A 24,925-nucleotide genomic window follows, 5' to 3' on the forward strand; every position below is an offset into this window, starting at 1 on the left:
ATGTATAACTGTTCCTGCTGTTGCGTGTGTAACACGTGTATGTGTGTGTGGTGCATATGTGTGTGAGTGCGGGCGCGCGTGTTCGTGCACGTGTACGCGTGTTAGCGCGCGGCGTAACTGCGCGCGTGTATGAATATGCTTTGAGTGTTTTTCAGAATATATTCACGTTTACAAATGAAGAACAGAACGTCCAAACTACTTACATTTTTCCTTTTTCGTTTCTTGAAAACAAGGACAGTCAAAAACACATCTATTTTTTACTTGTTAAGTCTCACGGACTGAAGCAATAAACGGAGTGTGGCTGCCTACAGTTTCAGTTTCAGTAGCTCAAGGAGGCGTCACTGCGTTTGGACAAATCCATATACGCTACACCACATCTGCCAAGCAGATGCCTGACCAGCAGCGTAACCCAACGCGCTTAGTCAGGACTTGAGAAAATTAATTAATTAATAGATAAATACTTAAAAAAGAACTACTACTGCTAATAATAATATGTATAAGGCGCAAAAACTTGATGACGTCAACTAGAAGCGTACAAAAAAATTGAATAAAAAAATAAAATAGAATAAATAAATAAATACTACTACTACTACTACTACTAATAATAATAAATAAATAAATGAAAAAAAAAAATAAATAAGACAACAATGATGATAAATGAGCAAACAAATGTAAAAAATGGAGACATACACACACATATGCATAACAGATATGCACCAAACATGCTGTTTCACAGATATGAAAGCGCTGTCAGTAGGCTGCTACAACAAGGGGTAAAATCGGTCATGCACGTAAAAGCGCTCGTAAAAGCGAGACTGGGTAGTCTTGCATCACCCGATCGCCTGAAGGCAAAAGACAAAAAAAACAACAACAAACAAACAAATCAAAACATGTGGCTTGTTCAGGTCCATTCAGTTTCAGTCTCTCAAGGAGAAGTCACTGCGTTCGGACAAACCCATATACGGTGCATCGCAACTGTTAGTCAGATGCCTGACCGTGGCCGACCTTGAGTTTATGCATATATATTTGTGCACCTATCAGAGTGGATTTCTTTTACAGAATCTTGCAAGAGGGCAACGATATTTTGCACTGAGTTGTTTTTCAGGCAAGGTGCGTGCTGCACACGGGAACATTATTTTGTTAGATATGTCAGTCAGATCAACTTCGGCTGATAGATTCTCAGTACAGTATAAATCAGAACCGGTGTAGTACTGGGATAACTGGAATCCTGATCTTTGGTCGAGTTACTTGCAAAGCGCTAGTTTTCTTGTCTGATTTAAAACGCTGGACATGGTGGGATGACTGGTAACGCTCTTGAGATAGTAACCCCGTGTACACAATTACAAACTCGACAAGAAAATCGAGTTGAGGTTCACATATGTTGTCTGTCTGTCTGTCTGCCTGTCTCTCTCTCTCTCTCTCTCTCTCTCTCTCACACACACACACACACACACACACACACACACACACGCATACACACACATAGCAAGCTGAATACCTATATTTTTATATGGCGGTACGTGTTGAAATATACCCCTTTACTTAGGGATTCAATCCCTCTCTCTCTCTCTCTCTCTCTTCCACTCATGCCCGATTTATAAACACCACCAAAACTAAACTCTCGAACAATACTTTGGTTTAGTTCTCTCACACACGTCAGTATGACGTCAGCACACACTCCTTATCGCTATCCGGGAAAGCTCTGCACAATACGGACACTCAACTGAACGAACTGTGTGTGGTTCCGCTTCCCTAACAAACCTGTTCATCCACCTTATTAAAAACGTAAGTATGGACTTGTTGACTTATTTCCCCCCACGGTCAGTTGAACAGCCTTCGTTTTGTTTCGGCCAACTCTCATCCCATCGAATTGATTGTTCGGACACTTTCACAACATCAAGTTGTTGAGGTGGTCATTTAAACTTGAGTATGTTTCTTAACCAGTATCCCTCGATGTGAACGATTTGGTAGGTGAAGTGTCCATCGTGATTTCTTTACTTTTGTCTTCTTTTTTTCCTTCTTTTTTATTAAAAAAAAAGAAAAAGAAAAGAAAACAAAATACAACGGAACTCTCATTCGTTCTTTTCAGCTCGCTTTCAGTTCAAAACCATTTCGATGGTCATTATGATAACACGTGCAGTTGACTTTCCAGATGACTGAGACGTACGGTATTCAAACTGATTGGAGAAAACTCACGATGATTTTTTTTTCTTTGGATCAAAAGGAGGAACAGAGTTTGACAAAAGGACAAAGGAGAAGAGAAGCCAGCAAAACTCAGCAAAGGCCAGTTTGGAGCGAAACGGTCCGAGAAAGTGTGCTAGGGTCCGATAAGGAACAGTGTGTGTGTGTGTGTGCGCGTGTGCGTGCGTGTCTTATCTGCTGCTTGTGTCCAATGTAAGCCATGTTATTGCACTAAAATTTTGGTTTCAAGTTCCTATAACTGTTTCGACCAAGACAGTATCAAGTCACTGTGGTCCGTACTGTCGAAACAGTCTGTCTTCCTGAATCATAAATCATCATCCGTCTTTACTTCATAACCGGAACGTCACATTCAGTTATTGTGAAAACACAAATCATCGTGAATAATCTCAGAATTCATTACGGAAACAGCTTAATTATTCCTGTGTGTTAAAACAACATCAAGGAGAACGTGCTTACTGTATGGTTGTGCTAAACGCTGATCACGTTCACGGGATACAACAAAATAAACATTGAGAAGATCTTATTTTGCTGCGCGATTTCTTTTTAAACAGACACACGTTTCATTTCTAAATCAGTCTTCACTGGTAAGAAGAGGGACGGATAGAATAATATTATTTTGAAGGACGAACAAACTGAGTTCGGGTTGATTCCCTGCACCCAAAAACATGAACAAGAACCACTCAGAAATTCTCCAAGACACGAACAACTCCCACATCAATTTTCCACTCGCGCTTTCATTCACCAACACGACTACCTTCAACACGACCTTCAACCTCTCCGCGGACGCGTCCTTGACCCCAAAGGTCACGAGCTGCAATGTCGGGGAGGTGGCGCCTCAGAGCCCGCCAGACCCTGACCTGTTCAAGGTCTTCCGGGCCCCGTCCCAGCCCCCGGACCTCCCTGCCTGGGAGATGGGGCTGAAGATCGGATTCTACGCACTGGCCTTCCTCGTGGCTGTGGCGGGCAACGGGCTGGTGATCTTCGTCATCTGCCGGAACCGGAGGATGAGGTCGACCACCAACCTACTGCTGCTGAACCAGGCCGTGTCGGACCTGATGGTGGCCGCCGTGTGCATGTGGGTCCACCTGGGCAATTCCATCACCCCGGAGTGGCCCTTCGGGAACCTGGTCTGCAAGGTCAACACTTTCTGTCAGGGTGAGTGCGTCATTGGAGGGATTGGAGCGTCTCGTTAAGCTTTGGACGGTGGTGGTGGTGGGGTGGTGGGGCTTGTTAGTAGGTGGTGTGTGGCTCTCATGCACGGGCGCGTGCGCACGTACACACACATGTGTATGCGCATGCACACATACACGGGGGCGTGCGCGCACGCACGCGCGCACACACACACATACACGCGCGCGCGCGCGCAAAACACACGGGTATGCACACACATACACTCATTCACTGTGACACACATACAAAGATGCACATGCACACAAGCACGCACGAAAACACAAGCACGCACGCACGCACGTACACACACACACACACACACACACGCACGTGCCCGCGCGCGCGTGTACACACACCCACACACACACACACACACACACACACACACACACACACACACACACACACACAGCATCACGCGCGCAAGTTATCGTCTAAAATCACAATTGTGAACAGACGTTAAATGAACACACACACACACACACGCGCGCGCGCGCAAGCGCGCGTCTGCACAAAGTACTGTGCGCTGATAACTTTCCACCGAACACAACCCAAAACCATACATACATAACAACAAACCGCCCGTTCCCAACACATAACAAAAAAATTAACAACAAACAATACGAAGAAAAAAATCTACATAATTATTCCTTTAATCAACATTCCCTCCACCCCACACCACCACACCCCACCCTCACTCCTACCCTCCACCACCCCCTCTATCCCTCATCACCCCTCTCCCCCTTCCCCACTCCACCCTACCTCCCTCAGCCTCCCCCCCCCACCCCCCACCTCCACTGAGATATAATATGTACATCATATATTAATGTGTGCACAAGTACTTCTCAGGTTTCTTAATCTTTAAAGTAGATGATATCTATGTGTGGTTTGTGCTTTGAAGAAAATAAAAGTTGAAAATATTCATCAACTGCTTTTCATGTTCTTCAAAAGTGCAGTTGGTGATATTAATTAAATACCGGTGCTGAGAATCGATGATTAAAAAGAACAAAAAAAGAACAAAAAAAGAACAGAAAGATTCTACTTGTCGGATGTGATGAACAACATTTTTAAACTTTCTGCTTTCGAACATTACTGAAGTTTCTTTATCTGACTTGTTTTTTTGTGTTTTTGTGTGTGTGTTTTTTGGTTGTTGTTTGTTTGTTTGTTGGGTGGTTTTTTGTTTGTTTGTTTGTTTTTTGTTGTTTTTGTTTTTGTTTGTTTTTTTGTTTTGTTTTGTTGTTTTTTTTTTGTTTTTTTTGTTTGTTTTTTTTTGTTTTTTTTGGGGGGGGGTCTGTTCACGGGAACAGAATAAGTGAAACACCGACAAAATTAAAATATGGCAGTATGGTAGGCCAATGTCGTCAGATTTTTTATTTATTTATTTATTCATTTTTATCGATGGATTGTCAATTTTTAATCGATCAATGCGTCCCTCACAGTTGAATCTGAAGATGTCTATGTCGCTCAAAATAGTATAATTAACTTAATCTGCATGCAGATGCTCGATCTTTCACTCAGAAGTGCAGTGCGGTATTGATTACATCACCTGCTATCCTGTCTGTGATTAAAAAAAAAAAATTCGATGAATTGTCAATTTTCAATCGATCAATGCGTCTCTCACAGATGACTCTGAAGATGTTTATGTCGCTCAAAGTCAAAATACTCAGTATAATTAAATGTGTGAGTTTAACGTCTATTCACTAGAAGTGTTATTAGACGGATAATTAAATGTATCTATTATGCAGATGCTTGATCTTTCACTCAAAAGTGCAGTGTAATGTTGCTTACACCCCCTGCTGTTATGTCTGTGCCCCCCCCCCCCACCTCCGACCCCCCTCCCACACACACAGTGGTGGCCGTGACGTCCAGCGTACTGACCCTGACGGTGATCACGGTGGAGCGCTTCATGGCCATCCTCTTCCCACTCCGGGGCCGCTGGAGCCGAGGGTCCACGGGCGCCGTCATCGGCCTCACCTGGGTGGCGGCCGTCCTGGTGGCCTCCCCGCACCTCTTCGTGCGCCGCACCTACCAGCAGCTGTGGAAGGACCGCCGCGAGGTGTGGTGCGCCGAGGACTGGCCCCAGGTGTACAGGGACGAGGTCACCTGCGACACCTGGCAACGGGGGAAGGTGAGATTGGTGAGGTTGGTTGGTGTGTGTGCGTAGTGTGTGTGTGTGTGTGGGGGGGGGGGCGTGGGGAGTTGGGGTGTGTGTGTGTGTGTGTGTGTGTGTGTGTGTGTGTGAACCTGTGGGGGGGCGGGGGGGGGGGTGAGGGGGGGATATCGGCGAGAGAGAGACGGGACAAGATGAAACCAGACCAGACCATTGCATACCAAACAAGACTAGATCAGACAAAAACAAGACAAGACAAGATGAGAGATGATGCCAGACAAGTCAAGACCAGACCAGAGGAGCAGAGGTGTTGTTTATGAACGTGGTGCCCGTGCTGATACATAAATACATTAATCCATCCGTCCGTCCACCCACCTATCCACCCCGTCATCAGTCCACCCATGCACCAACCTATCCACCCATTCATCCACCCACCAAGCCTACCACCCACCCACCCACCCACGTGACAACAAGTCTCGCTTCGTGCAGGTGGTGGTGTACTACCTGGTAGAGGGGTCGTTTATGAACGTGGTGCCCGTGCTCATACATACATTCATCCATCCGTCCACCCACCCAACCGTCCACCTATGCACCAACCCTCCTATCCATCCACCCACCAACCCACATGACAACAAGGCGGTGTGCACGTGCAGGTGGTGTACCACCTGGCAATCCTACCACCCACCCATCCACCCATTCACCAACCTACCCACCCATCCACCCTTTTATCCACCCACCAACCCATCCATCTACCTACCCAACCGCCCACCCCACCCATCCACTCACCCAACCATCGATCCATCCACTCATGCACTCATCCAAGAAGCCCACCCATCTACCCACCCATCCAACAACCCACTCATCCAACCGTTCACCCACCCACCCGTCGACCCGTCCACCCATGCAACAACCTACCCATCCACCGACCCATCCATGCAACAAACTACCCATCCACCCACCCATCCATGCAACAAACTACCCATCCACCCACCCATCCATGCAACAAACTACCCATCCACCCACCCATCCATGCAACAACCTACCCATCCACCCACCCATCCATGCAACAACCTACCCATCCACCCACCCATCCATACAACAAACTACCCATCCACCCACCCATCCATGCAACAAACTACCCATCCATGCAACAACCTACCCATCCACCCACCCATCCATGCAGCAACCTACCCATCCACCAATGCAACAACCTACCCGTCCACCCACCCACCCATCCATCCAGCCATCCACCCATGCAACAACCTACCCATCCACCCAACCACCCATCCATCCAGCCATCCACCCATGCAACAACCTACCCGTCCACCCACCCACCCATCCAGCCATCCACCCATGCAACAACCTACCCATCCACCCATGCGACAACCTACCCGTCCACCCACCCATCCATCCATCCATCCACCCGTGCAACAACCTACCCGTCGACCCATCCACCCATGCAACAACCTACCCGTCCACCCACCCATCCATCCATCCATCCACCCATGCGACAACCTACCCGTCCACCCACCCACCCACCCATCCATCCATCCACCTATGCAACAACCTACCCGTCCACCCACCCACCCATCCATCCATCGATCCATCCACCCATGCAACAACCTACCCGTCCACCCATGCAACAACCTACCCGTCCACCCATCCATCCATCCATCCATCCACCCATGCAACAACCTACCCGTCGACCCATCCAGCCATGCGACAACCTACCCGTCCACCCACCCACCCATCCATCAAATCCACCTACCCACATGACAGTCAGGCGGTGTGCACGTGCAGGTGGTGTACTACGTGGTGGAGGGGGTGGTGATGTACGTGGTGCCCGTGCTGATCATGATGGTGGCCTACGCCCTCATTACCCTCCGCCTCCTCACCCGCTCCTCCCCGGGCACCCTCATCTCCACCACCCTCTCCGCCCAGGAGAGGGCCAAGCGAAAGGTGAAGGGTGGTGGTGTGTGGTGTGGTGTTGTGTGGTGTGTGTGGTTTGTGGATTGTGGTGTGGTGTGGTGTGGTGGTATGGAGTGGTGTGGTGTGGTTTGTGGTGTGGTCTGGTGTGGTGTGGTGTGGTGTGGTGTGGTGGTATGGAGTGGTGTGATGTGTGGTTTGTGGTGTGGTGTGGTGTGGTGGTATGGAGTGGTGTGGTGTGGTTTGTGGTGTGGTGTGGTGTAGTGTGGTGTGGTGGTATGGAGTGGTGTGGTGTGTAATGTGGTGTGGTATGGTGTGGTGTGGTGTGGTGTGGTGTGGTGGTATGGAGTGGTGTGGTGTGTGGTTTGTGGTGTGGTTTGGTGTGGTGTTGTGTGGTGTGGTGTGGTGTTGGGTGATGTTTTGAGTTGTGGTATAGTGTAATGTGGTGTGGCGTTGTTTGGTGTGGTATGTGATGTGGTGTGGTGTGTGGTGTAGTGTAGTGTGGTACGGTTTGTTGTTGTGTGTTGTTGTGTTGTGTGGTGTTGTGTTGCGTTGCTCATGTGTGTGTGCGTGCGTGTGTGTGTGTGTGTGTGTGTGTGTGTGTGTGTGAGAGAGAGAGAGAGAGAGAGAGAGATGTCAGGACACGACATTTGACTTCATTTTGAGAGGCAGAGACAGAAAAGAGAAAGACACAGACAGACACGTTTTCAGACAGGGGTAGTTGGGGGAGGGGTGTTCCTGTGTGCTGGACAGGTGATTAAGGGGGTGGGGGGTGTCCCTGTGTGCTGGACAGGTGATTAAGGAGGGGTATCCCTGTGTGCTGGACAGGTGATTGAGGGGGGGGGGTATCCCTGTGTGCTGGACAGGTGATTAAGGAGGGGTATCCCTGTGTGCTGGACAGGTGATTAAGGGGGGTATCCCTGTGTGCTGGACAGGTGATTAAGGAGGGGTATCCCTGTGTGCTGGACCGGTGATTAAGGGGGGTATCCCTGTGTGCTGGACAGGTGATTAAGGGGGGGGGGGTATCCCTGTGTGCTGGACAGGTGATTAAGGAGGGGTATCCCTGTGTGCTGGACAGGTGATTAAGGGGGGTATCCCTGTGTGCTGGACAGGTGATTAAGGAGGGGTATCCCTGTGTGCTGGACCGGTGATTAAGGGGGGTATCCCTGTGTGCTGGACAGGTGATTAAGGAGGGGTATCCCTGTGTGCTGGACAGGTGATTAAGGAGGCGTTTCCCTGTGTGCTGGACAGGTGATTAAGGAGGGCTATCCCTGTGTGCTGGACAGGTGATTAAAAGAGGGGTGTGTCCCTGTCTGCTGGACATGTGATTAAGGGGATGGGGGGGGTGTCCCTGTGTGCTGGACAGGTGATTAAGGGGGGGGGGTATCCCTGTGTGCTGGAAAGGTCATTAAGGAGGGGAATCCCTGTGTGCTGGACAGGTGATTAAGGGGGGGGGGGGTATCCCTGTGTCCTGGACAGGTGATTAATGAGGGGTATCCCTGTGTGCTGGACAGGTGATTAAGGAGGGGTATCCCTGTGTGCTGGACAGGTGATTAAGGAGGGGTATCCCTGTGTGCTGGACAGGTGATTAAAAGAGGGGTGTGTCCCTGTGTGCTGGACAGGTGATTAAGGGGGGGGGGGGTGTCCCTGTGTGCTGGACAGGTGATTAAGGTGGGGGGGTGTCCCTGTGTGCTGGACAGGTGATTAAGGTGGGGGGGGGTCCCTGTGTGCTGGACAGGTGATTAAGGGAGGGTGGTGTCCCTGTGTGCTGGACAGGTGATTAGGGGAGGGGGGGTGTCCCTGTGTGCTGGGCAGGTGATTTAGGGTATGGGGTGTCCCTGTGTGCTGGACAGGTGATTAAGGGAGGGGGGGGGGTGTCCCTGTGTGCTGGACAGGTGATTAAGGGGGCGCGGGGTGTCCCTGTGTGCTGGACAGGTGATTAAGGGAGGGTGGTGTCCCTGTGTGCTGGACAGGTGATTAGGGGAGGTGGGTGTCCCTGTGTGCTGGACAGGTGATTAAGGGGAGGGGGTGGTGTCCCTGTGTGCTGGACAGGTGATTAAGGGTAGGGGGTGTCCCTGTGTGCTGGACAGGTGATTAAGGGAGGGGGGGGGTGTCCCTGTGTGCTGGACAGGTGATTAAGGGGGGGCGGGGTGGGGGGTCCCTGTGTGCTGGACAGGTGATTAGGGGAGGGGGGTGTCCCTGTGTGCTGGACAGGTGATTAGGGGAGGGGGGGGGGGGGGGTCCCTGTGTGCTGGACAGGTAATCAAGATGCTGGTGGCCGTGCTGGTGTGCTTCGTGGTGTGCTGGTCCCCCCAGCAGTACATCCTGCTCTACGGTGTCTTCAGACCTTACCTGGGCCTGTCCGTGGAGGAGGTAATCACGACGATGATGATGATTACGATGGCGGTGCTGACGATGTTGACGATGACGACGACGACGACGATGATGATGATGACGACGACGACGATGATGACGACGATGGTGGTGATGGTGGTGGTGGTGATGATGATGATGATGATGATGATGATGATGATGATAATGATAACAATAACAATAATGATGACGATGATGATGGTGATGTTGATGATGATAACAACAACAACCGATGATAATGATAAGAATAACAACAATAATAATGATAATAATGGTGATGGTGGTGGTGATGATGATGATGATGATGATGACGGTAAAGTTGATGATTATGATGATACTGATGATGATTTTGATAAAAACAACGGCAGCTACATTAATGATACTACTACTACTACTACTAAGAAGAAGAAGAAGAAACGCGGGGGTGTTTGTGTGAATGCATGCGCGAGAGCGTGCGTGTTAGCCTATGTGTCCGTGATAAAAATTCAACTTAAGCATAATATACGGATTTCAGAAAACAAAACACTGTTGCCTGAACCCTTTTCCAGGCCTCAGACTACCACAGTGTGAAATACGTGGCTCTCTATGTGGCCTACCTGAACAGTGCGCTCAACCCCATCCTCTACTGTGGCTTCAATGACAACTTCAGACAGGGCTTCAGGGAGGCCCTGCACAGGATTCTACCTGCAAGGAACAACAAGGTCCACCCAGGTAGGGCCTCATTCTCGTTTATTTCTTTGTTTCGTAATTCATCGCCTCCGTCAAGAAGGTAACTTTATATTGTTGTAAAACAACTAGTTGAATTGTGGAGTGATGGCCTAGAGGTAACGCGTCCGCCTAGGAAGCGAGAGAATCTGAGTGCGTTGGTTCGAATCATGGCTCAACCGCCGATATTTTCTCCCCCTCCACTAGACCTTGAGTGGTGGTCTGGACGCTAGTCATTTGCGAGTGTGGTGCATTCATTAAATGTGTTTCAGTCTTGGGTGATATGCAGCGGTGCGTAAGGATGAGAAATAAACGACACCACAAGTTTTTTGGGGTTTTTTTTTCGTTTTTTGTGTTGTTGTTTTTTTAACATTTGATGATATGATGATATGCACAGGCCTACTCATACAGCGCATATCCTCGGTCGGAGAACAAGCTCTAAGCGCTATACAAACCCGGAAGTCATTTGCACTACAGGCTGCCTACCTGGGTAGAGCCGACTGACGGCAGCCATTGGGCGCTCAGTTGTCTTTTCCTGTGTCATTCAAATAAATTTCAGGCACGAACACATACACACTCAGACAGACATGTAACATTTTATGTGTATGACCTTTTTATTCATTTACCCCGCCATGTAGGCTCCGTTTTCGAGGGTGTGCATGCTGGGTATATTCTTGTTTCCATAACTCACCGAACGCTGACATAGATCACAGGATATTTAATTTGCGTAGTTGATCTTCTGCTTGCGTATTCATTCACACGAAGGGGGTTCAGGCACTAGCAGATCTGCACATGTTGACCAGGGAGATCGGAAACCAACTGAACAGACCAATTAAATATCTTCTTTCTTTGTTGGCGTTCTTGCTCTAATCGAACTTTACCCTCGAAGTTCCACCAGGCAAAACTGAGCAAAATACCAACTGTCGGTTATGGCCTGTGTCAGTGATGGGAGCCATGGAACGATCGTGTTAATATAATGCAAAATGCTGCGGCCTTCGCAAACCTCTTCGGTTTTTTCCCTGTATTTTTTTTCTTTCTGTAACTGTCAGATTCACTTCTCAGCCAGAGACGCTTTGGAAGAATCAGTAAGGTGTTGGGTTGGACTTCTGATCCAGTGTTGAGCAGTGATCAGGTTTGGGCATGGGGTGATACGCTCTTGGGAAAGGCACTTAAACCTGGTTTTCCTCACTCCATCGAGGTGTGAATGGTTATACCTGACTTCGGATGGGGGAAGGTTAAAACGACGGAAGGAAGAAGATTGGGGCCCGTGCCTTTCTGTTTCAGTCCTGAGGCACAGTGTGTATGAAATCACTACCCCGATGGCTGTAATAAGTACCAGTATCAGTAGCTCAAGGAGGTGTCACTGCGTTCGGACAAATCCATATACGCTACACCACATCTGCCAAGCAGATGCCTGACCAGCAGCGTAACTCAATGCGCTTAGTCAGGCCTTCAGAAAAAAAGATAATAAATAAATGAATAAATAAAATAAAATAGAATAAATGAAAATGAATAAATAAATAAATAAAATAATATTTTTAAAAAGATAATAATAATGATAATAATAATAATTAACCACAGAAACAAACAAACAAAAAAATGAAATAAAATAAAATAATAAAAATAAAAATAAAATAAGATAAAAAGAAATAGTAAATAAATAAATAAATGATAGATAAATCCATAAAAAAAAGAACTACTACTACTAATAATAATATTTATAAGGCGCAAAAACTTGATGAAGTCAACTATAAGCGTACAAAAATAAAATAATAAAATAAAAAAAATAAATAAATAAAGTAATAAGACAATCGGGCATTTAATTTTTTTTTTAATTTATCTTTTTTACCTAGATTCTCTTCATCATGGAATGTATGGGTGGTGTGCAGTGGTTGGTGGCGGCAAACCGGACCACAGAAAGCAGGTGGAAAGGAATGGCACGGTCAACGAGGGGAACAAGGAGAGCATTCCTGCAAGTCCTGGTCCCAGCTCTAGCTCTTCTACAGAGAACAACGGGTGTCAAAGTACTGGTGGTGAGTTCAGTGTGTGTGTGTGTGTGTGTGTTCTGTCCATTTTCAACATGGTAAGGATATATACATATATATTCTTATATACATACATACATACATACACACACACACACACACATATATATATATATATATATATATATGTGTGTGTGTGTGTGTGTGTGTGTGTGTGTGTGTGTGTGTGTGTGTGTGTATTCACTGTATATGCTTGCAATTAACGCATTGAAACAAACAATGAAGACTCTCAACAACAAAAAAGACGAGTATTAGATTTTGATTGCATGAAAATGGTGTCGGGGTGGGTTTTTTTGTTTTGTTTTTGTTGTTGGGTTTGTTTTTTGTTTGTTTGTTTTTGTTGTTGTTGTTGTTGTTGTTGTGTGTGTGTGTGTGTGTGTGTGTGTGTGTGTGTGTGTGTGTGTGTGTCGGTGGTTTTTTGTTTGTTTGTTTGTTGTTGTTTTTTTGGTTTTTTTGTGTTGTTGGTTGGTTTTGTGTGTGTGTGTGTGTTTTAATTTTATATATTTATATATACTGACGTCAGTAGCATATCGTTATACTTTGCATACAGCCCTTTTTGTGTCGTAACAATCATCTTCGACTCCTCCACCACAAACAGCATTTTGTCTGAGCTGCTACCATCACCATCATCACTTCTAATAGTTCTATCATGATCAACAGCAACAGTTGGAGCCATGCAAAACACATGCAAAAATAGCTGTATAACCATTACAGTAATCATAACCATCGTATGTTTGATTTTTATTATGTGTAGTGGTAGCATTGTGAAGGGAACAAGGGGCTTTTCAGTCCTAATTGTCACTCCTGATGAACGTCAATTGAGATTTGTACATGTTATTTGTCTTCCTCTTATCCCTCAACTCTATAAAGGGTCATCAGTTGGGACGCTGCAAAGAACTGTTCACCAGATTCCTCCATTCCGGTCAATCGGCTGTCACACCGACTGGGTCTCTTAAATGGTGTTCCCGTCGAATCAGCAATGGTATCAGTCCATCGTTATTATTATTTTTTTTTTTTAAATCTTATTTGTTTGTGTGTTGTTGTTTTTGTTTGTTTGTTTGTTTGTTGTTGTTTTTTATTTGTTTTTTTTTATTTTTTTTATTTTTTTACAGAAACGAAACCGTCATCAACAGACACCAGCATCCGAGTGACGGACGAAGACGATGACGACATAGAGGACATCCTGGACGAGCCCCTCCCACCTTCCTCCGTGGTCAGCACTTGTCGACGTCGCAGTGTCCAGCGAGAGGACAGCTGCCAGACACGCAGCGCCTGGCCAGAGGTTCCCTGACCACTGCCCTCATCAGTCCACTGATCTCACCGGACACGAGGACCAGGTATTGGTGGGGCGTCCCTGTGTCTTGGACCCACCTGAACTGGTGCCGTATAGAGTGGAACAGGAGACGCTCAGCTGCCAATATAGAGAGTCCGTGAGGGTGTGGGTTCTTTACAGGACCAAGACCTCGACCACACCACCCCTCACGGAAAAGACCACAGCCACGAACATGACCTTGAGAGCGAAATGCCAATAGGTCGTTAAACTCACCCATACGGTGTGGGTTCGAATCCCGCTCTCGCCCTTTCTACCAAGTTTGTCTGGAAAAAATCAAACTGAGCGTCTAGTCATTTGGATGAGACGATAAACCGAAGTCCTGTGTGCAGCACGCACTTGGTGCGCCGAAAAAGAACCCATGGCAACAAAAGGGTTGTCCTCTGGCAAAATAATGTAAAAAGAAATTCAAACCCACTTTGATAGGTACACAAATATAATTATACGCATGCACTCAAGGCCTGACAAGCGCGTTGAATTGTGCTGCTGTCAGGCATTTGCCTAGCGGATGTGGTGTAGTGTATAATATGTATTTGTCCGAACGCGGTGACACCTCCTTGAGAAAGTTAAACTGAAACGGAGCGGAACAGTGGTCTAGTGGTGATGCATCCGACCAGGCAGCGAGTGTCCACGAGTTCGAATCTCCGGGATTTTTTTATATATTTTTTTTTACTCGCCTCTTCATTTGATCTTGAGGTGGTCTGGGTGCTAGTGGTCTTTCCAGTGAGACAATAAACCAAGGTCCCGTGTGCTGCATGCACTTTGCCACGCACACAATATCCTATTTCACAGTAAAACAAACTCTTGCAGACAAAACAAAAGCGAAAAAAAAAAGGGTGGCACTGCACTGTGGCAACACGCTTTCACAGGAGAGAGGGAAGCCTGAATTTCACATGGAGAAATGTTATGACGTACAGTAGCAGAATACAATATGGCCGGCATCAGACAGCACAGAGATTTGGCGCCACTGTGGCAGATATGCTTTGCTGGTCCATGTATAGCTAGCTGGCCCAAATAGTTTTCTGTTTTTGTATTATTTTTCCGCATTTGGTTTTTTCCTTCTCAGTAAGTAAATGCTCATGAGAAAATGATAAGTTGTGCGTGCATGTGTATGCTTACACTCACATTCTGATATACATTTGTATGTGTGCAGGATTGGAGTTCGAATGAATGTGCTTTCATGAATGCTTTGCGTGTGTTTGTGTGTGGTGAGTGTGCATGTGTGTGTGTGTATATGTGCGTGTGTGTGTGTGTGCGCGCGCGCTGTGAGTATATATGCGTGTATGTATGTGAAACTAAGACAAATCAGTTATTGTCGCAAGTACACAGCAAAGCCTGTGTCAGCAGATTAGCCTGGAGGTGGTAAAATGGCACTTGAGGAAACCACACAAATTCCACCAGGCAATGCAACAAGAGTGCTCCATGACTGACAGCTATGTTTGCAAACTGTCATGCTAAACTGACTGACATATAGCCAGCTGTCTAAACTGATTGATGAATTGCCATCCGTGTGCTTGGACACTGAAGGAACCAGTGACCAGTGTCTGTCTGGCAGTCTTTACTTCATCACTTTCTGCATATTCTGAACGGGTTCATAGTCGCAGTTAAGATTTCTTTTATCTAAATGTCTTCAGAAGCATGTCTATTTATGTGTGAACGCACATGTGTGTGTGTGTGTGTGTACACACATTTGTGCACATGCTTGTGTAAGAGCATGGGTACGTGTGAAGTGGGAACTTTCACATTATCATCAGCAGAATGTATTGCAAACACTAAGATGTTATTTGTGTATTACTGATGAACTCCTTCACCTATGTCATCATGTACTGATAAATAGACATGTTCAAAAGCACAGATGTGAACAAATATTGTATAAAGTTAGTTCATCATGGAATTAATGTCCTCATGGATGACTCACAATAATAACAATCTTATAATGTATTAAATAGAAACATACCAAGAGGTTGTGAGTGTGAGAGTGTGTGTGTACGTGCATGAATGAATAAATATTTTGTAAAGCACGAGAAGCAGATGCTCCAGAATGGCGCAATACAAAATTCTCAGTATCAATTATCATTTTAAAAAAGAAACACTCAAGTGGTTATGAGTCGGTGTGTGTGTGTGTTTGTGTGTGTGCACATGTATGTCACTATGTGTGTGTTTGTGTGTGAGAGAGAGAGAGAGAGAGTGTGTGTGTGTGATACACACTCACACAAAACGAGCAATGTGTCAACATAAGTACCCCTCTTACCCCTGGAGTTGCACACATTGATCAAGCGGAAAAGAGCGCAAAGCAAGGGGGACAACAATTCAGATATTTGACAGTATCATCCATGAACATCACAGCGCCACTTCACTGTCGATCATAATCTTTAATGATTGCACAGGGATCTTTTTTGGAGCAGAGCTCAGATAAACAAAAATAATAAAATAAAATAAATAAATGATAAAAAATACTTTTTTTTTTCCAAATCAGAAAGGAAACTTTGTCAGTGACATAAACCCTGAACAAAAGTGAGAAAAAAGTATACATCGAACCCCTGACTTAAAATACCACACGGCAATAAAAGGATACAAAAATAAATGGAATACACTGACGCAAGAATACAATGTAAAGTACTGAAACAACAAGAATCGTTTGACACATAGTCATGCAATACAAGAATAATACCAGCAGAGCTTTGTATGTAATACAGCCTATCATTTCAAACAAGTCAAAATCAAAATTTGAGTTAAAAAAATTGCAGGTCCACTCCTTTCTTCACTTCCATCACATACTTAGTAAGTACTGGTACTTCAGTCAATAAAATTTCTTAGTGTCCACATAACAAAACAACTATTGCTATTGTCTGCAGCGCAAACCATCAGTCATAAAAATGACTGAAAACAACAAATCATGACATATGCTCACAAATAATCCGTGACCAAGAAATGGAAAAAGTGTATGGTGTAACAAAACAGTATTATGAAATGGAGAAAAGTAACTGAGAAAAACTCAAACGAAATACCTCAATCTTCAAACAACCACATGTGTGCAGACTCATGCACAACACACATGCACAGACACATATGTACACCACATAAGCACAAAGGACTAGTTTATAGGAAATAAAAAGCATATATATATATATATATATATGTGTGTGTGTGTGTGTGTGTGTGTGTGTACATATCTATATCTACATCTATATATATGAACACCAAAAAAGCAATAACACAGTTTTAAAAAGTCTGACAAATAATGAAATAATATGGCTGTTGACCAGAACCAACACACCTATCCTGAAACAACATAGTATCAGTATTGTAAATAAACATTCCAAAAGACTATCAACACTGCCAAGACCAGAAAGATGATAAAAATACATATGATATATGTCAAGATTTCTTTTTTTTTTTTTCGTTTTCTCATATCAGAAAAAAAAGCCCTCTTAAATTAGATTTATTCTTTGTTGTAAACCACCACTGATTAACAAAACCTTAAGTAGTCATCCTGATGGAAAAATCCAAAAGTAGCGTCGCTGCAAAACAGGGACTGAATCAACTTGCTAAACACATTGTAATATTGCACACTCATTTCCCCTGAACTATACAAAGAGGAAAATAACTGATCAGTTCTCGGATCTGCATGGCACTTGGGGAAAATAATAAAGTGTCTGGGAATTTCCTATCAAGTAATATCTTTTATTAGTGTGTGTGTGTGTGTGTGTGTGTGTGTGTGTGTGCAGGGAGGAATATAAACCATTACAAATGTGTCATCCAACAAGCCAATATGCTGACAAGAAGATCGTAACTGTGGTGATATTGGCTTCTCTTTAATTGCTACACACTGTGTTATGTGTGTGCATGTTATGGATAAGCACCAAAACAAATATTTTGAGCACATTTACACACAATTTGGAGAATATCAACACAAAAAAAACTTAAAAGACTTCTCTCCCTAATTCAAATACTTTTGTCTTTGTGATCTCAATGATTATAATGGTGACAGAATATGTTCCAATCTATTTTGTTATGGATTTGACTATCACACTAACCCACTTGCAGGTCTTGAGAGACATATGTGTACATGTGTGATTGTGTGTATCCATACACACATGCATATATGTACGCAAAAATTATGATATTCCTAGTTGTGTTCTTGATTATACTGTTTTCTGAAATCCTCCATGCCCCAACAGGAGTCAAAGGTTGATAAAATCTTGAATCTGCACAAGTGTTTACACTGGTGCACGCACGAAAGTGTATGTGTGTGATAACTGCTGGGAAAACTGAGCTTGAAAATATTATCATTCACAACAGAATGACCCAAAAAGCGAATAATGCATCATATGGCCGATACCGTCAAAATACTGTTCAGTGCTCAAAATCAATCTGGTTCATGACCTCATTAAATTCATGCAAGCAATCAACATCATCATCATTCTCAATGTGTGAACATACAGCTGCACAAAAATACTTATTGTAGGATGGTTCCATCATAAAACAAACAATACACCTGTAACCCTGTCACCCTCCTGAAGTCCTGAAGCACACGATGGCACAAAAAACAGTAAACGACTCTGGAAATGGCACCAGCATGGAGCCTATCAACCTGGGGTGCTAATCATTTGTTCTTTTAGGCACGGAAGTCTTACCAAAACGAAACAAAATAAAAGTTAACAAAATTAAAAATTTTTTAAAAAGCATAAAAAATACTCAAATACTCCCTCATGAGTTGCATTTGTTAGAGAAGACATTCACAGCTACATTTATTTGTTTCAAAACATAGAAATATCAACCGAGTCAGTAGTGATACTTAGAAACAAGGAATCAAATATAGACTCAAAAACTGAGTCACTTTACGCACACACGCACAAACACACACACACACACTGATGCACACTGCACACACTCACAGACCTGTTTACTGCAACAGACGGAAATTTGTAAAACTCAATGAAACTCACTAACAAAAAAAAAAACTGCTAAGACAAGATTCCAAAACAGTAATACAGTCCTGATTCTGGATATCTGCCTTCAGCTTTCCTTCATGGCTTACCTTTTCGCCTTCTGAACAGACACAAAAGCACATAACATTTACCTGTACTTTTTCATGATTAACAACAGAAATCTGTGCTTAGCTGCAAGTAATCATACTTTTGTTTCCATAATCGTGTGCTTGGACTTGAAAATCTACAGCAAACTTTGTCATTTTAGCCTGCATTTTTCACATGCACATTCTCCATCACCTATCTCACCTGCTTGTACTGCAGACAGTGATGTGATGAAAAAATGACACAGGAAACAAATGAGGAGCACTCAATGGCAGTGGTCAGTTGGCTCTACCCAGGTATGCAGCCTGTTGTGCAAATGACCCAGAGTTTGTAAAGTGCTAAAAGCTTAGTCTCTGACTCAAGATAGGTGCTATATAAGTATCCATATCATTCATCAGACAGTGATGTGTGTTTTGAGTGCAAGCAGAGAAAGCTTGTAGACTTGCATGCTAAAATGGAATGTTAACTTCATTTTGATTAGATCATGCAAACCACAGCCCAACTTCTGTGGACCACTGATGGTGATGAACTGCAACAGATGAACCAGGATGTGGCATGGGAGACTTGGCATGTGCAGCATGGGAGAAAAAGCCAGTGAAACAGTGCAGATTATGGGACAGCAACGCACAAAAAACAAAAACAAAACCAAAAAAAAAAAAAAAAAAAAAAAAGAAAGAAAAAAAAAAGCCTAACTGATTTTCCTTTTCATGAAAACATAACAACTGTCTCTTAAAATGATTTAATGACTGGTTCAATACAAAATGAAATAACAGAAAAAAGAAAACTCACCAACTTGCCGTAAAAAGAATTATTTAAAAAATAAAGTAACTTTGGAGATGCTAATCATACAATGTTGTAGTTTTGTTACAAAATATCTTGATACAATACCCAATACATTGTGAATCTAAACCATGAAAGTGAATACGGCTGCACACATACAACAGATCAAGCACTCTTTTAACTCACTTGGGACGACAAGTTTTCTCCCTTACGTTTCCCCACAGACGGCCCATTTGTAAGGGTTTGGAAAAAAATTACAAAAAATACAAAATGCAGAGTAAGAAAATGAAACTTTCAGAACTGGTTTATTACGTGTTGAGCTATTACATATATAAAAAAAAATAAATCAAATTTCTCAACTTATTTTTACAGTTTTGCCATGTGTAGAAAATACTGCCTATTTTTCACCCCGAATCACCACACCCATGCTCGCTTTCTGCATTAAATTCGCTTTCTTCGTCATCATCCACCTCTTCAATGTCCAACCCTTCAGTTTGTAGCATTTCCAGTACGTCGGCAACCCTAAAATGTTGCCATCGCTGCCTTGTTCACTTCACAACATTTTGAGAAGAGCCCGCTTTGCTAACAGGCTGGCACACGAGCAGACGACCGGTCAGTGACTTTGTCAGCGTGTGTGCAAGACGGGCCACACATGGCAGGCTGACCAATCATACCATTCGATTGTGGAGTGACCCAGAATAACGCACTCTGCTTGGCTAATCACAAAATGACGTGTACAGCGCGTGATGGATTTTTATTTCTTGAAAATGCTATTCCATTCCGTCGTCTGAAACCGAATACATTTTATGTAGGAATGCTCATGTATTCGTCTGGAGAGAGTTAAATGGCACCATTTGTTCTCAACATCAACAAACATAAACTTATTGCTGTTATAACATTTCATCCCTTACAAACTCAGTCTTGTAAGATTTATTGCTGCAAACATCTCACCCTCCTCATTTCATGTCTTCACATTCCCTAAAGCTGTCTCTCAAAAGGTGACATGGCAGTGTTGCATAAGCATGGTGAGGTTGAGGCTTTCTGTTTCACACTGGGGTTACTCTTCATTTACCTAAACTGTGTCTAAACTAAAAGAAGTTTCCACTTTCCAAATCATTTCAGATCTCATTTTCTGACAAATGTCCATTTTAAAAAAGTCGAAAAAAAATCTCATGCCCATAAAAACGTGAGAGGCAAAACTTATATATACATGTGTTTTTGGGGTGTGTGTAAAGCATGTCCAAAGTTCATATTCATGTGGCAGTAAGTGTGGCCAAGCGACAATGATCTTTTCACCAAGGAAGACAAAACCAGCACCGGGATTAATTTTGTGTTTTGAAGCAGAGCAAACCAAGACAAGAGTTTCAGCCTGTGTCATGGAACTCCTCTGATGATCCATGGAATGTTGCAGAACACAACAAAGAGGCAGCAGGGGATACTTGGAATGAACCAGGGAAGGTACAGTAGTGGCAGTATTAGTTCTGGGTGTGATTAAAAAACAAAGATAAAAACCAAGTGGAATGGCCGCATAACTTAAAAGCCATTTAGCACAACAACAACAAAATTAATAGGTAAAAAACTGTGAATGCATGCATGCCAGCCTCTTTCTCACTCGTTTATGTCAAATAAACTATTTTTCTCTCTTATACTCATCTTCATTCAACACATTATGTCAAATAAACTATTTTTCTCTCTGATACTCATTCCCATTCAACAAAGTTAAAATCCTTTTTTTCCTCCTTTCAATCATTCAATGCAGTCAGCGGTCTGTGGGTGTGTGTAAGAAACGCTTCTTCTTTCAACTTTCTTAAAAGCTTTCATAACCTGTCTGAAAACGGTCCTCACTGAACATGTGGAAAGTGTGTCCAAGGAGTTGGCTGTTACTGAATCTGTGAAGAGCAGCATCATCCTATCCCCCATTACCAGCAAGACTGTCTGGAGCAGCACCAACATCGTGACACTGTTCCTGTTGTGTCCCACGACACAGATGAGGGTAAAGGAAAACACAGATGAAAATAATTCTATCTGAGAAAATGCTGGTGCGAATGTGAAGCCTGAGGACATCACAGTGATTCACTGCACTCAGTCTGGTGCTTGTGTAATCAATATTCAGGAAAGTTCGAAGCAGGGAGAGAAGATGAAAGAATTAAAATTCAAAGAACCTGGAGTTCAAGGGAGTTAACATGATTGTAAACTTCACTCACATCCAGGACGCTGAAACAGAGCATCTGCAGACCCCTAGAGCACAACGTGTTTCTGAACTACACATCATGGCAAAACTGTGTTCCTGATGAAAGCCACTCCCAGTAGTGCATTCAACAGTGTTGGTAAAACAGCAACCATGTTGTTTTATCTCCAACAGTCCACTCTGCTGATTTATTCAACTGATGCTCTCTTCAAGATCGGAATCAACAACCATACTGCTCTCTACCTTTCTCACTTCACTGTTTTCTACGATCCAAGTTAGCGTTACATGTCATGTAACATTTCCTCGTCTTCCTGATGCTTCTGTCCCATCAAACAAAATCAAACCATGCTGCTTATCCCCCAGCCAACCTCCAGAGGGACATTTCAATGCTGAAAACGTATCATTTTTCTGTCTCATCAACTGTTAGTATGCATGCGATTTCTTCAGGTGAAACATTTCTGAAAAGTCTACCAGAAGTAACCTTCTATTGCATACTCCTATCTTTATCTTCAGTGGCTCAATTTCAAATACTGACAGGCTCAAAAGTTTTATATTAACCACATGCCATTCTTTACGTCCTTCATCTGCATGTCACAAACCCCATGTCTTGAACAAAAAGCCCATGTCTTGAATAAACAACAATGAGTCTGCACCTGAAGATCAGAGTGATAGATCTAACACGGTTATCTTACAAACTGCTACTGTAAGACTTTTTCTCCACTCAACCAGTTCCCAGCCATAAAAATAATAGCTTCTGCTGCATGGCCTCTGCCAGTGAATTTTCAGTGAAAATGGGTGTACATAAAAAAATAATTCTAAAGGCTACAATCTTTGTAAAACGTTCACAAATGATCGTGTTTTTCTGAAAGAAAATTGAATGGGCTCTAAATTGACAGCATTTTGAAATTATGGGATGTAAAGATCATGATTTTGAGCTGGTTGATCAATGAAATATATTTTAGCTATGTAATTATATATCTTGATACATACAACACAGCAATATCAGTGTGAACCTTTCAACAACAAAAAGTAATCAACAACACAAACGAGCATAAAAAAAACAACTCCCAAATGAAGTCCTAGTATCCAAGGTGTTATGACCAAACTAAAATAGCACAAATCTGTCAAGACTACACACATTTTGAAACAATTCCAATTAGTGTGCTATCATCAAAGTTCCTAATCCCCCCTGGCAGCATAACATCAATGGTTCCCTGTGAACATGCCAACACTGGGGCTGCAACAGATGAACCAGGGTGTGGCTGTGTATGGGGAACTTGGAATGAGCGGTGTGGGAGTAATGCCACTGAAATGGTGCAATGATGGGGCAGCAAAAAAATAAAATAAAATAAAATAAAATCCTCATCCCCCCTTCTTCCTCCTCCTCTCTCCCCTCCACTTCCGCTCTTTGGCATTCCTTTCATGTTCTCAAAGCACATTTTACCTGCCCCACACCCACTTTCTTGACCACGTCCCCCACACAAACTGTTTCAACATTTTCAGGCTTATGATATGCAGCTGTATGTGTCAAACTCAGACCTGTCAGTGTCTGCAATATATTATGGGTCATGCTCACACCTTGCTTGCCTGAAGTCGACCAATGAGGCTGGTGTTGTGACAGTCAGCCATGTGTGTGTTCTTCCGCTATTTAAAGGTGGCAGTTGGTCAACGTTTTTTTGGCCATGCATATTGCCAAATAATATATGACATATTTTATTCATGATTGAAATTTTACAATACTGGGTTGAACAATAGTTTTGATGCTATTGCTCTTTCTGGCCAAAGGAGTTTGGGCACGTCCAATGACAGGTCATACAGGCAAATACGGCTGAAACTACAGAATGATGGGTTGGGTTAACTGTCATGCAGGCAGTTAGCAGGTTGAATCTTCTGACAGCTCACAACCACTTTCAACTATTCTTGAAGTCTACTCAAATATTTATCTCACAACCAGCCTGGCATGAGATAATCCCTTCAATGTTTTCTGGGTGTTTTTGTTGTTTTTGTTTTTTTTTGTCTTGTAATTGTTTGGAATGAGATGCAAGATAAGTATCCTTTCTTTCTTTTCCAGTTAGGTTAATTTTTTTTTTTTTACCATAACAACTTTCAACTAAAGTACTATCATCGCTAAGCACTGCAAACAATGGCTTCCAAATCTACATATATACAAAACAAACCACAATCATTTTTGTAAAGTATGAGAAAGTAAACTATTCTAAAAATGGTTTCAAATCAACATAAAATGAAGAACAACAAATATAACTCAACAAGTTAAAATGTTAAACAAAAAAAAAAAGGTTAAAATATTGCACCTATACAGAACAAAATAAAAACAACAATTGCAACCAAAAAAATACAAATTGCAAAAACTTTAAAAAACATGAACTATTTTTTTGGCACAACATGCAGTAACTTCATAGAGCAACACATGACTCATTTTCTAAAATGTTTTCTTCAATACTAACACTCACCCAATAATTAAATTGAAGACAAAAGCGGTGTCTAGTGTTGTGTGTCATGCACACAGGATTCATTTCCTCAGTGAAATGGTCCTCCACACTAAGTCTGAGGAAAATGACACACGGTTGAGCATTTACTGCATTCCCATTTCAGAGCAGTGTCAGAAAAATGTGTTCACCAAGAATAATGGACTACCCATCCGAGCAAGTATTCTGCCTTGTATGCTCTTGACACTTCTTCTTCTTCCTAAACTCTGTGAAGAATCAGTCAGCGGGGCAACGCACAGAACTGTTCTTCAGATTTCTCAAGGTCCATCAGTTATGTGTTGAAGCCTGGGTCTCTGTACACAGTTGTGGAGTGAATTAAGAGCTGGTTCATCCCGGCATCTGTGCAGTGGGAAATCTGATGATCACTTGTCACACTGCAGGCTGTGTACTCTCATCATTTTGATACTGGATGGAATGACTGTACTACTATGCGTCATTCCCTTCAGCCTACAGGACACAGCCCACACCTGAACATCTACACACGAAAAACTGTTAACATGGCTGATAATTTGCAAACTGCTACTTCAAAACTGAAATCCACAACAATGTAAGG

At 43.4% G+C, this 24,925-nt stretch overlaps 1 protein-coding gene across 1 annotated transcript; it reads left to right on the forward strand.

The window, feature by feature from the left end:
• Window positions 1–2,490: 2,490 nt before the first annotated feature.
• On the forward strand, window positions 2,491–15,690 carry LOC143293778 (QRFP-like peptide receptor). Its single transcript, XM_076605013.1, has 7 exons — window positions 2,491–3,357; window positions 5,223–5,500; window positions 7,283–7,441; window positions 9,668–9,781; window positions 10,330–10,492; window positions 12,376–12,519; window positions 13,644–15,690. Exons 1-7 carry the CDS (start codon window positions 2,868–2,870, stop codon window positions 13,820–13,822), a joined length of 1,527 nt encoding a protein of 508 aa, XP_076461128.1. The 5' UTR covers window positions 2,491–2,867; the 3' UTR covers window positions 13,823–15,690.
• Window positions 15,691–24,925: the final 9,235 nt, after the last annotated feature.

This window comes from Babylonia areolata, chromosome 1 (assembly GCF_041734735.1).
Source record: "Babylonia areolata isolate BAREFJ2019XMU chromosome 1, ASM4173473v1, whole genome shotgun sequence".
NCBI classification, from domain to species: Eukaryota; Metazoa; Mollusca; class Gastropoda; order Neogastropoda; family Buccinidae; genus Babylonia; species Babylonia areolata.